The 16,165-nt window shown below is 41.2% G+C and overlaps 2 protein-coding genes across 2 annotated transcripts; both read right to left on the reverse strand.

The window, feature by feature from the left end:
• Positions 1 to 7,784, reverse strand: Chs2 (Chitin synthase 2). The gene is made up of 10 exons (XM_064692951.1): positions 7,698 to 7,784; positions 7,376 to 7,614; positions 7,120 to 7,289; positions 6,920 to 7,046; positions 6,551 to 6,757; positions 5,507 to 5,682; positions 4,875 to 5,441; positions 3,688 to 3,937; positions 1,542 to 2,771; positions 1 to 1,324 (listed from the first exon to the last, which is right to left on the reverse strand). Exons 1-10 carry the CDS (start codon positions 7,736 to 7,738, stop codon positions 177 to 179), a joined length of 4,155 nt encoding a protein of 1,384 aa, XP_064549021.1. The 5' UTR covers positions 7,739 to 7,784; the 3' UTR covers positions 1 to 176.
• Positions 7,785 to 10,178: 2,394 nt separating this feature from the next.
• LOC135435758 (organic cation transporter protein) lies at positions 10,179 to 14,192 on the reverse strand. Its single transcript, XM_064692953.1, has 6 exons — positions 13,663 to 14,192; positions 13,339 to 13,588; positions 12,154 to 12,257; positions 11,324 to 12,093; positions 10,680 to 10,861; positions 10,179 to 10,625 (listed from the first exon to the last, which is right to left on the reverse strand). Exons 1-6 carry the CDS (start codon positions 13,926 to 13,928, stop codon positions 10,425 to 10,427), a joined length of 1,773 nt encoding a protein of 590 aa, XP_064549023.1. The 5' UTR covers positions 13,929 to 14,192; the 3' UTR covers positions 10,179 to 10,424.
• Between the last annotated feature and the right edge of the window lie 1,973 nt (positions 14,193 to 16,165).

The following is a 16,165-nucleotide window of genomic DNA, read 5'->3' on the forward strand; positions in this document are numbered from 1 at the left end:
TTGAGTTAAATGCAATTAATTATATTTTTTGCCGCAGGGCTTTTAGGTTTAGGTTAGGTTACAGACTCCTATAGTTAGGCTACAGTTAACAGAGATAGATAGATAGTTAGACGTATATTATATATACTCGTATACATATAGCTTGCAGATTCACATGGGTAATACTGGGTTTGATTTTATTCTGTGTTGCCATTATTATAGATTTGCATGTTGCTGCTGCTGAAGCTCACTTTTTTTTGTGCATTGATCACCAGAGGCGGTCGCTTGCCCGTTTTGGGCGTGGGCGTGCCGCCGGGCGTGGCAGCCGCATTGACCTTGGCCACAGAGCGACGCTCCTGGAACAGTTTCATGGACTTGCGGCTTAAGGGCAGATTCTTCATGTTCAGCTCATCCTCGCTGAAAAAGCGCTTCTCAAAGTTTCGAACCAAATCGCTATAGTCGCTCTGCTGCTTATTCCGTGTCTCATGCAGCCTGAATATGGTCTGTCTGCGGGCCAAGCTCTCGCGATGTGCATCGTCCGGGCCCAATTCCAGTTCATCGTAGTGATGGGCATCCACATCGTCGTCATCGTCGAACAGTCGCCTGGGGCGTTGCAGCCGACGAGCTATGTGCACCGCGCTGCCATTTAGCTCGAGGGCGGCATCCTCATCGCTGAGCTGACCATTGGAGCGAAACCAGTCCAGCTGTGTGGTGGCCAGCAGCTGTGACATTGTGGCGAAGCGATGGAAGAACATGGCAATGAACTGTATGACCAATATGAAGCCAAAAAAGATGACAAAGCAAAGTCCAATGGGATCCAGTTCCTTGTACTGCCTGTAGATGCCCACATGCAGATTGTCGCGATCGAAGGACACAAAATCTGTGGGATCTATGGGCCACTTCAAGTGCAAATAGTCCTTTTTTAGCTGCAACAGAAATACGATGAGCACAAAAATCGCATTGACCATGACGAACGCAAAGGCAATCATATTGCGCAGCTCCTTCAGATCATCAGCCATGGTTTGCTTTTGCTCCTTGCTCAGCTCGAGTGGCTTTAGATACTGCTTGATCAAATCCTTCCAAAACCGTTGCTCCAACAACGATATTTCACCCAGCTCTGAGTCGATGAGCAGCGGATCGCTTAGCCAACCGGGCAAATAGTTATCGGGATCATTGGGCGACTCCTCGCCATCATCTCTGAGCACGGGCGCTTCTCGCGTGCCCCAACTGACATCGTTCATATTGAAAACCGAATAGATCATGAGCAGCATGTACATCGAGGGTATTGTTATATAATAGATAACACCGCACAGCAAAGCCCAAAATTCCTGAGGATGCATGAGACCTACATGAGAGGAAAGAAAGTTAAGTTCGACTCTCTAGGTATCCATAAAAGTGAAATATGCATAATCTATGTATATTATATTAGAGCGTACGATATAGGATAATATATATCTATGATCCGACCTCAGACAACGGACAAATAGACCTTAATATACCTATATATTTTACGGAGGCACTTTCCTCTGCCAGTTTCAGAATGTGTAAGGCACAAAGCTTACCTGCAATTGTGATCTGAACGGCAACCAGGAGAAAGAAGAGCGATGCAGGCGCCAGCGGACCATCCTCGAGCATTTGAACAATGATGCCGATGAGCACAGCCATCATGACCAGGCAATAAAGAGCGCTGATCACAAATGCAATGAGAAGCTGGAATTTCTGTTTCAAATAAACGCAGCTGAGTATAAAAATGAATATGGGAAAGAAGTTCCATAGAAATGCCGTCCAAATGTTAATGGTAAAGACGGCAACCAGCGCGCCGACCATCATCAGGAATATGGTGCCAGGGCCGAGGACAGTGCCAATCATGAGCATGGCCTGGTACATGATGTACAATGTGGATATGGAATTGTTCTTCTTCACCACAGTGCTGGCATCGGCCAGTATATCAAAGATATTGGCAATTGTCGAGGGCACCCAGCGTCGGCGTTGATTGTAGAACTCATTGAAATACTCCGGCGAATGGGTGAATGCATCGGAGGCAGCGCAGTATTCCACGCGAGAGCCCTGCTTTAGCAGCAGTGTGCAGAGCCAGCGATCCTCGCCCTGATCGTATTGCACCATCTTCATGGCCTCCGAGCTGACCAGGGTGTAGCGTTTCATGACACTGTTCTCCATTAAGGCGCTGGCGCGGAAAAGGCTAAAGCAGCCCGGACTGCACAGGACACAGCCAATTACATGCTCTGTGGCCTTTTGCAGCCAGTGTCCAATCGCATACTCGAATTTTTGATACCACACCATGGGCCCGCGACCGACAGGATGTATGCGTCCGCAGGCAGCGCCCAGCTCATCAATTGCCTTCATGCGGTCAATGAGCAGCTGCACGGCACGCGGCTGAAAATCGATATCCCCATCGAGCGCCAGCAGAAATGTGTTCTCCGCAATGACAGCCTTGCGACGTGCCGACAGCTGCTCCGTTTCCATGATGCGAAAGCCCAACAGGTAATACATGTACATGACCTGCGACCAGCGCTTCTTGTGTCGTATCTTGTCCTTGTTCTTCAGATGTGCCACCATTTTGGTGCGTCCCGGCAGTGTCCAGACCAAACGGCCTCCATACGGCGTTTCAATCTTCAATGGTGGCTTGATTTTAATATTAACCCCATAGATTTCGAAAGCAGCCTTGTCTATAGTTCGTGTCAGCGTTTTCACATACTCATTGAGCGGAGGATTCCGTTTGTTCTGACAATGTTTTTCGTCCAGTACAAAAGCATCGTCAAAGAATATGTTAGCTACAAAGTGAAAGATAAAGAGGGGGTTAAGGCTTGACAGTGTGGATTAGCGCTCTGTTTCTGTTAATTCAATAGAATCAAACTCGAATGCTCAATCGATTGAACTGCAAACCGTTAAGCAGTGTTCGAATAACTCATTCAGCAAACTCGAAGACATACATAAACAAGAAGTTTGACCTGCTTGAGTTAGCAACATGTTCCAGCCACGAATGTCGACCTGCTTGAGTAAGCAACATGTTCGAGCTACATGTTCGAGCTGTCGCCGCCGAGGCGCTCTGACTTGTGTTGTGCCAATGTAAAATAATACAAGTATGCCTAAACACACAACCTAGTTCGATTAGCTAAAGCTTATTTTTAGGAACGACTCAATTTATTATCTGCAACTCGAACAGCTTGAGCCGAAAAATGTTGAATCTTGACTCACTCGACCGAGTGAGTGAATACTCTACTGAACTATTCAAAGACTTAAGAAATTGATATCCAAAAAAAAGGTTTGGCGAGAACTTTTGGCTAGACGCCATTTTGGCAAGTGAGTCCGGAAATGAAGACGCCAAATGCTATAAATTCGCCAAAACTATTCTCACTGCACGGCTGCAGCTGCTGAATACTTTTCGGCAGCACTGTATTTGGCTTGCATAGATTTATAATTTGACAGGCATTTTTTTCTTGTTGAGAATTTGAGAATTTATGTGGCTAGGCAAAGCCAAAGCAAATACATTTTCCATATGCATATCAATGCAAGACCAGGACAACAACTGCCGACGACAGCGGGGCACTCAGAGCTGTTGAGTGTTGCGGTGGCAGGTCGAGGATGCGTTGCTTATGCAAAATTTGAAATATTTCTAGTTTCGTGGCAAGAGAGAAAAGAGTAGAAAAACTTGAAATACAGCTGGATGCACTTGGCATATTTACATACTTTCCAATTCATAGTATTCATCATCCGCTTTGCCACCGTTTAGATGCGTTTTTGCCATTCGCCGTGCGCATTGATCCTCATCCAAGCGTACAATTGATTTCAGAAATTCTATCATCTCCTCCTCGGTCTCGTGCCACATTGTTGCACAAACAATCAGTTGCGGTATTTTATCCTGCTCCTGTATATCGCGACTGGCATTAATGTCAGCAGCCAGGGCCAAAACTGGATCTCTGGGTGTCGTTAAGTCGCTCTGATATGCAAATAATAATTATATATTTATTAAAATAGTTATTAAGCATTAATCTCTTACAGCCAAAAAATAAGTTCTATCTTTTTCACGATAAATTTGAAACTGAGCAACTAGTTTGCATTGAAGCAGAATGATGGACAGTAGAATATGACTATCGACTCGGCAGTTGATATAGATCAGGAATATATATATACCCCAAATTGAGATATATTGACAAGAGCATAAAAGTGGATTTCAGCTTTAGTTTATGGCTGAGAATTTAAGTAAACTTCCAAGTTCCTATGAACCTATATGACTTTAAAATTCATTGCTCAAGTCCCTACGTGACCCCCTTAAATAAATAATTCGCAGCTAGTCATATTTATAATTATCAAAATCAACATTTGCGACTGGATTTTAATTAGTTTTGCGTATTTCTGTTATACTTTTAAGTCAGCTACATTGACGTCTAGCAGAAACACAGCGTGAACCGCACGCACAGACCAAATTTGTAGCATATTTAATTAAGTTTACATTGACAAAAATTTTGACTACAACCGCATATGTTTGCATATTTATGTATATGTGTGCGTGTATATGTAGGGAATGGGTAGACACAAATACACCCAGAACTTTGCAAATTCCCCGTCATTTAACTTAATTACATCGCCTAACACTTGAAGCGTAACACGACACAGTCGAAAAGTCCTGTAGATGTGAGATTGAAGATGACGGAAGACAGAGAGGGAGGCGAGGAGTGTGTGTGGGTGTGTGTGTGATAATCAGCAGCAAGGCTCTGTAAACAGTTGACGCCTACAACTCGAACAGAATGATTGATGTTAACGCCTGATTACAATAATTCATTAAGATTCAAGTTCAAATCACAATTTGGATTCGTTATGCGCAATTAATTGCAACGCGTACAATACAGGAAACTTCCCAGCAGGACTCTACATACCTTGATGGCCAGGTACTCATCGCTCCAGTCGAGAATGCGGCGATTCATCATCGAGCACTGATCCACGAGCAGGCCACAGTACCATGGGCACACGTACAGCTTCTCGGTGGGCGCGTTCTTATCATTGCGCGGCTGCCAGATGTGCAGGCACGTCCAGATTTGGGCGAGCCACCAAAGTGGCCACAGCCACAGCGCATACTCCAGACTCAAGGCGCCCAGCTCACCCAGATCCTGGCCAAGTGCCTGCAGCGTCATGTAATCGGGCATTAGGCCGTGCAGCGAGCACGGATCGGCTGCACGCATCTGCGCCAGCACTGTGGCCACACAAACGGTCACTGGCGCAGCCAGGTTGAGCGGCAGCGCATAGCTAAAATGCTGTATCTTAATCTTGCACGCGAACTTGCCGAAAATGTGGCACAAGTAGGCAGCGCCCACCTGCAGCAGCAGTGCGTAGACAACGGCTCTGTTGCTCGATTGTAGCGTATACTGTCCCAGTGTTGCGGGCCTGCTAAATGAGGCATTGGTCGTGTGTGCCAAATTTACCGTATCCAGCAAGCCATCCGTGTGCTGGAGTCGGTGTCATCGGTGGGAGTCAAAAGTCAACACATTTCCATCTAATGAGCATCACTTACCGTTAGGGTTATGGAATGCGATTGCCAGGCCTTGTGAAACAGCGTAAAGTACTCGATCAAGTTCTCGCCGTGCAACAGAAAACCCATCAAGCCAAAGACGACAATTTTAAGAGGTGCCAGATAAAGGTACGTGTGGTAGCGGGACCGAGTGCAGCGTATATTGCGTATTATATAGGCTAGAGAGTAAATTAATGGAATAATAGTTAGGATATTAGTTAACTTGAATAATGTTAACAACTATATACAGTAAATATATAGTCAAAATTGTATATTCTATAACCGAAAAACAAATTGGCTTGAAAATTAGCTCAGGCACGTTTTTCCATGTACATTGTAAAGTTCGACGCAGCTAAATTTATCATGAGGATAAATTGTGGCAAGAGTTACTGCACAAATTGGTATTAATAAATTAGTTTGACAATTAGCTCAGACATATTTTTCAAGTAAATAGTAAAGTTCGAGGCAAATAAATTCATCTTACTGCTCCTAGCCAAACAGCTTGCCAGCTCTTTTACCCACGGGGGCGTGGTATATCTGGAAACTATATCGTTTACGCTTATTAATGGCAGAGTGGACAAAATTGTGAATAACTCAGTTCTGGAAAAATATACAAATTATAATAACCGAAAGCTCGCTTACTTGTTGATTTTTTCAATGTAAATATTAACAAAGTAAATAAACAGAATCAACAGAAATCGCGAATCGCTGCGTAATTTGAACCAGCAATCTTTCCGCTTGTTGGTGGGACGCTCAAAATACACTTATTGGTTGTTTTGCTGTTGGTTGTTGAAATTTTTCTTGGTTGTTGATGTTTTTTACACAGGTCGTATATTCCTAAGCCCCACTTTGGTTAAATTATACCCCCATTTTGAATCACAAGAAAGCTTCAGTAAAAGTATCAGTCTCGTAGCTCCCGCTCTCTTATTTATATAGCTTAATTGTTTAGTTATTATCTTGAAATGTGATGTCTATAAAAACGTACAAAGTGTGTACCACTGTGCCGCGTATTGTCTATTAGAACTGTGATTCATTCAGTTCACTCACCTATCGCCTCGTGCGTATTGGCAAAGTTCTCCCACCAGCGGAATGAGACCAATAGCAAAGGTATTGCCAGCAGCTGCACCTCCAGCTGCGTGGACATGGCTGGCCAAATGAGAAAGACGCTGCCCTGTGATATTATCGCCAGTATGGAGGTGCCGTATACAAACATATCCGCAGATTTCCAATGCAAACGTGTGCCAGTCAACAGGTCTGGGAAGAAAAAAATATATATATATGTATAACATATAGTGTTAAGCGGAACGGAATGGCAATCAATTTAATTGCTGTCAGTCTGGCCGACAAAGAGGCTGATAAGATGACAGAGATTCTAGATGCCAGATGCCAGATGCCAGATTCTAGTGTGTTACTCACTGAGGAGCGCCGGCACGAAGCAGACACAGCAGCCCAGCATTGCAGCACGCGTCACATCCAGCTGGGGCAGCACGGTGAAGGTGAGCAGCGCCAGGCCAACGACGTGCAGTAGCTCAAAGAGTGTGACCTGATTAGCGACAACGGCAGTGTGACCTTATCAATCATGGAAGCACAATAAATACTACTAGCACATTACTCACCAGCGTCACTTCCAGTCCGCTGGGCCGCTGCTCACGCTTGAACATGGTGATGCGCAGGGAGCGCAGAAAGGTGAACAGCTCGGGTGCGGCAAAGGCAAAGATCAGGGCCCACACCCAGGCAATTTGTTCCAGTTTGCTGCGCACTGCCGTCACCTGGCCATCGAGTAGAACTGCATAAAGCGGGGGGGACGAGGGGTCAGGGGGCAGCTTATTAAACTTAAACCAGAGAGCATAGCTTGTCCTGTCCTTGACTTACGGTATTTGCTGCACACTCGAACCTTTGTGTCGCCATTTGTGTTGCCAGCCATATACAAATAAATCAGATTGGCTGCCACGCTAGAGGCCAAGACCACTGCAAACACCAGGAGATAGGTGAACAGCTTGAAAAGTTTCAGGAAAAATTGCAACTTCTTCCAGTAGGCATCGGAGCCACTTGTCCGCTTCGCTGGCGGATCTTGAAATGAGTCCCACAGCGGCGGCTTATCGCGCACTTTCCTAGGGGTAATATAGTCGTGTGTGTAATTAATTAGTAATTAAATTTGTTCGTTTAGCCTCTTCTTTTGGCCAGAACAACTAACCGACTGCGCACAAAATAGTCACTCTCGTAGTCCGCACTCATGTCTATAGGCGACCAGGCACGTTTCCCAACTGAATCGCAATGCACTCTCGCCCCATTATTGATGAGGCAGATAAGTTAAGGTTACGAATCGGCGATATCATCGGAGTGCGTAAGTTGACAGCATGTCAACAAGACGCTTCCGATAAGGCCCACCATGGCACAAAGATCTCTTGGCGCATGAGCATGTCACTCTCATCAAATATGGCCATTAATGGTGGCTTTTACAAATTTCAAATATCTTTTTTTAAATATTTGCCATATTCAATAGCATTCGATGTGTTGCATTCTAGGTGTGTTCCGCTTATCAATATGGCTTTGTGAATTCGCCGATTTCTTGTAAATGCACGCAAATAACTCATAATCTTTAATGTGGTTGGACGATTGCAGCTCTATATATATTAATTATGTAAGCCCAACCAGTATCAGAGCCTTCTCAAGTATCTCAATGCTTAACGGAAGTAGTTGCCCACTACTTGAGAGCTATCAATGAAATAAGCTAGCTCCTATAGTTGAAAATTCAAGTACGGCCTCGCGTGTTAGAGACTTTCTTTACGTTGGAGTGCTTCGATTTATTTATACTTATTATATTTTACTGATTGGAAATTTTATTGAGGCATAACATTGAAAGTGCATGGTATAAAAAACATTACAGATAATTGATTATTTGCAAACTTTTGAACCGTTTTTAGCTTTCTTCTTTGTATGCAGCTTGAGAGTTGTTATTATTTAAGAAATTTCAAAGTCCTTTAAAATATAACATGTTCTTTGAAACCAATTAAAGGAACTCACAGTAGTAAAAGGAACTTGAGGAGATAATGGAAGTACAACAATTAGAAACAAACCTTACGGACTGAGATTACATTTGAGTCCACAGGTGACCCTTTTACCCAGCCATCAGTTTTATGTAAGACTTCTTACAAGCTGTCATAAGGGTTGATCTGTTGCACTGATTATTACGATTATTACGATCATGATATGTCTTGGAATTACACGTCTAATACAAGGCAACAGCAAACCTACTGTTTTAATTGTTTAAAGAGTATCTAGTAGAACGTGAAGTTTGCCTTTCAGCATTTTGTCGGTTGCCATACGATATATATATCTATCACAAGTTGAGCAACAATAAAATGTAATGCCTAATTTTATTAGTAGGCAACTTTTTTAATTGTCCTGCTAGCAGCTAGCAGTCCTGCAAAGCTGCAAAAAAAAAACCAAAAAAAGGTTGCGGCATCAAAAACTAACGGCTGGCTGCCGATATTTTTCTTAAAATCAGCCAAAACACCAGGGGCTTTATAGCCATTTATAGCAGTTTGTAGCGGTTTTTAGCAGAATTTTAGTATTTAGTACTGCATACTTTCGTGCTGTCTACATAATACGTTGAAATTAAAATTAAAATTGAAATTTCTCGGGTACCATATGTCCGATTTCGAAATAATACCTCTTTCTTCTCGTACGGATTCCGACTATCGACTGACACCAAAAAATCGGAATTCTAAGAAATGGCCCAATTTGAGAAAAAATACTATGTTTTTTGCAAAAATAACGATGTTGGCTGAAAATGGCTGTGATCACGAGTCGAACGAGACCAATCTTTCCAAGATCGGGGCTTAATTGGCCGAGATACAGCGATTTCAAAAACGTGAAAAAATGCCGTTATAATTTTCGTTTTTCGTTTCGTTTTTTTCCGATATTTCGGCTAAAAATGGTCCGATTTTGGAAAGTCATACCTTTTTGAACTCGTACTGCTCTCTGAAATCGACTTGCATACCACATTTTTTGATTTCGTTTGGAAAATCCAAAATTTGTGAAAATTTTGAAAAAAAATGACAATGAAAAATAGGTTGTAGTATAAGATAGTATAAGATAGCCATGCACAAATTGTAGCACACATTAGGCAAAGCCGAAAAGGTTTGACACACAGCTAAGCGGCTAACTACTTTGCATTGCAACAGATGGCGCCACTTTAAATTTCGGTTGGCTCTTTTCGACTTGATATCGATATTGCTTGCTGCTTGCAGAAAATAAAAAATATAAAATATAAAATACATATAAAGTCAAATAATGAGAATCGTCTTATTATTTTAAATATATATATATATATATAATAAAATATTAAGCCATGTACATAAAATATATTGTTCTGCTCACCATGGCAACCTCTCTGATCCGAGCTGCAAGTCCAACTAACATCGCAGCTCCCTGACCCACTCAATTTGTACTGCTGGCTCTTCTTCTTGCTCTGATTTTCTTATTTACGATCTTAATGCTCTATTCATACAACTGTTTCGTAGTATAAAACTATATAAAATGTACACTACCTAGAAACATGAGTTGGGATTCAAATACATGAGCTTAGTCCTGTGCTTATAATTAATTGTTAAGGTAGTTTAATTACATTTAAAAAGAGCCTCCTTATACATAAATAAGAACGTGTACAGTATTTGTTTCTTCTAGTTGCTCGCACAAAGAGTGAACGGGCTAATTTTAATTAATATACATTTAGTTTTATATTCAATAAAAAAATACTATACAAAAATAATCGACACTTTCACTTAATACTAGGAACAGTAGAAACGTATTAAAACTCAACAACAAATGCATTCGGCTTGGACAAAATAAAATCTTTGGCAATCGCAAAATTGCTAGCAAACATGCGAACCGTGCAGTTCGTTAAAGTACAAATTGATCAACACAATCTTCTAGGCGCCTCCTGCTCCTCCTCATTCTCATCCGTGCGTATTTGGCGTGCGGTATCCAAGTCGCGGGCATCCTCCATCGTTGTGGGCAGTACTTTGTCTGCCGTCTCGGGAAAACCAAGCGTCAGAAAGCCGCTGACCAAAGCAAAGGTGGCAAATAATATTGAAGGCGCATGCTCATAGTATTTGGCCTAAAGAGAACAAGTGTTAGCTGTGCAATACGTAGACTGTGCCCTGGTACTTACCAGCAATGGGGTTTGCGGCGCCAGCATAGAGCCAATGCGGCCAACCATGGAGCAAACGGAGAGCAAACTATTTCGCACATTGGTGGGAAAGATTTCCGAGGTAAAAAAGTACAGGATCTGAAAACTACACGTAATAGCCAACTTCCCAATAAGGAACAACGTCAGGGAACCAGCATAATCATCTGAAAGAAAAACAACAAATTTGAAGATTTATAAAAGAGAATACACTTTCCTTTCTTTTTATAAAAGAGTTTGTCCTGACCGATTGGATAATTTGATCTCCAAAGTTGGTCAAAAAAAAGTGGGTCAGGTTTTGTAGATAAAATATCAAATGCTCAGGTATCTAAGCGTCGGTCAAGCAAGCGAGAGGTCGCCGGCTCAAATTAAAATTGTTCTTCTTGTTATTCACAAAAAAAAAGGAATAATAATGTATTAAGAAATACCTCAAAGAAACGGAAAATTAATGGAAGTGTTGAACGTTTAACTGTCATAAATGCAAATGTTCTTTTGAATGCTTTTTTTTTGCAATTTCAACCGTGTCTTTGGCAAGTGCCGAGCTTAAGGGGCTTAGGCCTATCAAGGCATACATCTTGTTAAACATAAAATAAGATAGTTTGCTTTTATTTGAATATAAAGAGGCTTACCTGAACCGACAGCAGCCGAGGCGCCCATACAAATGGCGCAGAGCAGCATGGAGGCGCATAGCGAGTACCTTCTGCCAATGCGATCCATTATGATGAGTGGCAGCAGTAGGCCGGGAATTTGCACAAAGCCATTTAGCATGAAATTGTTATATTTGCTGCCACCCAGATTGACCGAGTTCAAGCTCAGTCCCAGGGCAATCAGCGTGTGCGTGAACCAGCAGAAGCAACAGTTGGCAATGCGCCAAATGAAAAAGCGAGCGGCCTGCCTGATCGGATACGGGCTTTCGTTGGCCTGATGCAGTTTTTGTCGATTGTTGGCTAGCAGCTCATCCACCTGCTCCTCCGGCAATGGTCGCCGATTGATTCGGGCCGCACGCCTCAACACTTCAGCCGCTCGCTTCTCCTCGCCCTGGCTGAGCAGCCAGCGCACGCTCTCGGGCAGAATCCAGAGAAATAGTATCTGCAGTATAGCTGGCGCATAGAGCCAACGCAGTAGCCAGCGCCAGTTCTGCACATGTGATGCCAAAATGCCCAGGCACGCCTCTCCTATCGCATAGAAAATGGTGATAATGGTGGCAGCGGCTACACGACGCTTCGGACCCACCAGCTCGATGGCCAGCAGGAAGGCCGTGGGAAACAGGGTGCTGCCCACAACCATGTCGAGGAACTCGAAGCTCAGAAACATATAATAATTGCTGGACAGTGAACGTATAATGCCCATGAGAGCGCTCAAAGCTCCCGCAATTGCCAACATGTTGCGACGACCATAACTAGATAAAATATAGTTCGATTTAGTATTCAATAAAGGATTGAAAAGTGCGACCACTTACCGATCTGCAAAGTAGCCACCCAAAGGTATGCCCACAAACTGGCCCACGTTGTTTATGGTGCCCACCAAGGACAGTTTCCATTCGTCTTTGCAAAAGATGCCAAACTTAAATCATTTAAAACCAAGATAAAGAAAACATAAAAATAAATAGATAAATAAAGAACGGTATTTTATTTAAGTTACATTTAATTTTGCTATAAGAAAAAATTATAAACGAGTCAGTCGCATGCAAAGCACGTTTATTTAAATTGAAAAGAAAAAAAACAACCGCATATTGTAATTTTCAAATTCGCAGAAATGTGTGGAATTTGTTTATAATGTTAAAAGCCGTTTGTTCAATTAGTCATAGACAATTCCTGGAAATTCAACAACTATACAAAAACTTCAGAACTGTAAGTCATTTTAGTCGATTATCTTTGAACACTTTTTTTTTTTTTAGTTTTTTTCGATTCCAGTCAACACAGCTTTCAATATTTTAAAAACATATTTCAACGATCAAAAAACTAAGTTAAATTATTTTGCAACTTAAATGTTTATTTCTTCTTACACTCACTATTTCATAAGAAAGCTTGAATAAATTAGCAAGCACGCCGAAGACTTAATACCCTTGCAAACATTTGCCTTACGGCTTTGCATGAGAATAGTGTTGCTCGTAAATGGTGAGCTTGGTGAAACTTTCTTGAAATACAAAATATATTGCCATTCAAAAACTCATTTTTCGACCGACCCTACCAATAGAGCTAGATTATAAAGTACTGCGATCTTGATAGAATTTTACTCAAATATAAACAGCATAATTAAACCAGTAAATAAATGCCGAGCTTGGTCTAGATATTTTGATAAACAAAAAAGAGCCTACCTTTCGACTGATCATTCGTACGGCAGCTATATGATATAGTCATTCGATCCGACCAGTTCTCACCTATGTACTGCACTATTCTATGTTCTATGCAAAGATCCAAGACTATAGCCTTTATAAAGCTGAGAGACTAGTTCGTATAGAAACAGACAGACGGACAGGCGGACATGGCTTCATCAACTCGACTGTTGATGCTGATCTAGAATATAATTAATCATTATAATATACTCTGCAAGAGTTTCAAAACCAAAGCATAAACAAATCCCAATAGATTAATCGATACCTTTTTAAAAATAATAAGTATAAGAATTTATGTAAAATATTTACCTCAGTCGATATGGTTTTCTCTTCGTCTCGAAATTTAAAATCTGTGCCGCAGCTTTCGGTTGAATTGCCAAAATACTCAGCGGCACACACATCGCTCGAGGGATCGCTAAATACACTACTAGACTTCGATTCCGATATGTTCACGTAACGATTACACGAATCCCAAGCGGAGTTCTTATAGGGCACTGTAAAATTCAGCCAGGATTCCTCGTACAAACTGGCCGGACTGTCACATTGCGTTATATTGCATCTAAATCGTGTTTGGATTTGGTAATTAAACAGTCGAAAGAGACACGGAGCGAGAGAGAGGGAGATGGAACATACCTGTGCACCACTGAGCTGGCGGTAAACACATATGAGATCGAAAAGAAGGCATTGAACACCATGGGCACACATAATAACACATAATTGATTATCTGAAATCGTCCGAACTGCCCGATTCGCACCAAAATGGCATCCAGCGAGTTATCTTCACCAGCGGCTGCCTCCACATGCTCAGCCTCAGTCGCAGTTCCAATCGCATGGCCATTGCTTCTTCTCGGGCTGTCGTTGCCAGCGGAGGCGGCGCCACTCCTCTTTTCGCCAGACATGTGCCCGACTATTATATGACAAACTGATTTTCAGTAAATATTTCTGTTCCTTTATTTTGTACTTTAATTTATTTTTTATTTCAACATATCCGCGTGTTCAACTGCACTTTTTATCCGACGCGCGATTTATAAATATGCCTTAAAAATACGTGAGCTTTTTATAGCCCAAATAAGTATAGAAATTCGAATAGTTTTTAATAAGCTTTTTTTTACGTCTCCGTCACGGAGCGTCCGACCGCGAGCAGTGCCGCTCATTGACTGATTCCTTCGCATCAACCTCTATTTAGCCAAATCAATTCAAATGGATTTCCAACCTGTGATAACAATCGTCTTTCAATTTATGAAAATCTTTTACAAAACGAGATTCTACAGTAATCTTGAAAACAACAATTTGTGCTATCTTTCCAAAACTCTTTATAAACAATGATTGGACAGAGATCATATAAAAAACTTTTGACAAAAATTTTAAAAAAAATTTTTTATAAATTTCAAACATTCTATGTATACCCTATATTTTTATTAATTCTCTTTTTTTAAGAATAAATATGGGAACATATTAAAAAAAATAACATTTGACATAAATTTAATCATGATAATATAAATTAGACACATATAGAATAATATATTTTTTATTTTATATCCCATTTGAATCTCTCTGAATTCTTTAAGAGCAACGATAAAAAATCTAATATATTCGCTGTGATAAATATCTTTTCGAAACTCCGCATGATCACTGATAAAACCGGGCTTATGTAAATAATATTTTACAAAAATTAAATAAGTTTCCCAGTTTTATCTGAAGCTGTATTAATAAGCTAATTATGTTCTACAAGATTATTTGTTATGCGGTCTACATTGAATGAATCATTGTACACTTGCAGAGGGTGTTATAATTTTGTAATGAAATGCGTAACGCATAAAAGGAGACATCTCCGACCCCATAAAGTATATATATTCGTGATCAGTATCGTCTCTCAGTTTTAAAGCTATCGTCATGAAACTTTTTCAGAAGTCCCTGTTTTTGTCGCACGCAGTACATATGGCGGAACCGGCCGGATCGGCCAACTATGTCATATAAGCTACCATAGGAACGATCGGTCGAAAAGTAGGTTCTTGTATGAAAAACTTTATTATTTATCAAGATATTAGGTATTTATTATTTTTACTATGCGTCTCATATATGTATATGCAAAATCATTGAACCATCGGTCGTAAGTGAAGTTCTTGTATGAACAACTTTTTGTTTTTCAAGATATCTTAACCATACTCGGCATTAATCATGAGCATATGAACATTATGAAAAGTTTGGGTGTGGAAGGGTATTAAATCTTCGGCCTGCCGAGGATAGCCCTTCTTTTTCGATTTTTATTTGTCTTTCTTCTCTCTTTCGTTCGTTATTTTGTTTTTGTTCTGTTTTGGTTCGCTCTTGCCTGATTACGACACTTGACGGCGTGCCTGCTTTAGATACGAGATACGCTCTCCCTCATGTTTACTACGTGGCTTCAATCCTCTGCTCTCTGTGCCCCTCTCGCGTCTGCTCTTATCTTGGCCTTATCAGCTAGTTGCTTAATTTCGTAGCTGATTTTGTTGGCTCACCGCATTTGCCGTCTGCACCGAAAACCCTAAATGGCTTCAACGCATGATTATTGATTGATATACAATATAATGTCAATTTACAACGTTATTATCGCCGTTTATTGGCCCTTATCAGTGGGCGCCCCCCGACATAATGTCTGGCACAAGCAGCTGCTGCTGTCTGTATTCTGTATTGCTCTGGCCACAATTCTGAATGGGTCATTCAGCATTTTGGCTTACCTGAGCTAATTGAACTTAGTGCCTATTCAGGATTATAAGAAGCTACATATGAACATAGGTATTTAAAATTTGCGGTTATCCAATTAATGAAGAAATTTTAAGCACAAATCGGGCATCCCGCCCGAAGAAATTTCAAATCTACCCACAAAGGAGTTTCATAAGTTTCATTAAGTTCCCATAATTGTGCGAAAAGTGTGAAATATGTCTCAAATGAATTTACACAAAGATCCTTATATTTAAATTTGTGCCCGAAATCTTACACACCAAATCCGAAAAATCCATTTCCACCAAGGAGCCGTGAATTTTGCGAAAAGTGTGAAACACATCACTTTGGAAAAGAATTTTTCGAACGATATGATGTTAAACAAAAAAGTTTCAACCGTTTTTTGCAATTTTTTCAAAATTTCTGTAGGATTTTCGTG

This window comes from Drosophila montana, unplaced genomic scaffold (assembly GCF_035044405.1).
Source record: "Drosophila montana isolate Dmon_TW-CO22-7 unplaced genomic scaffold, ASM3504440v1 contig_3684_1, whole genome shotgun sequence".
Taxonomy (NCBI): Eukaryota; Metazoa; Arthropoda; class Insecta; order Diptera; family Drosophilidae; genus Drosophila; species Drosophila montana.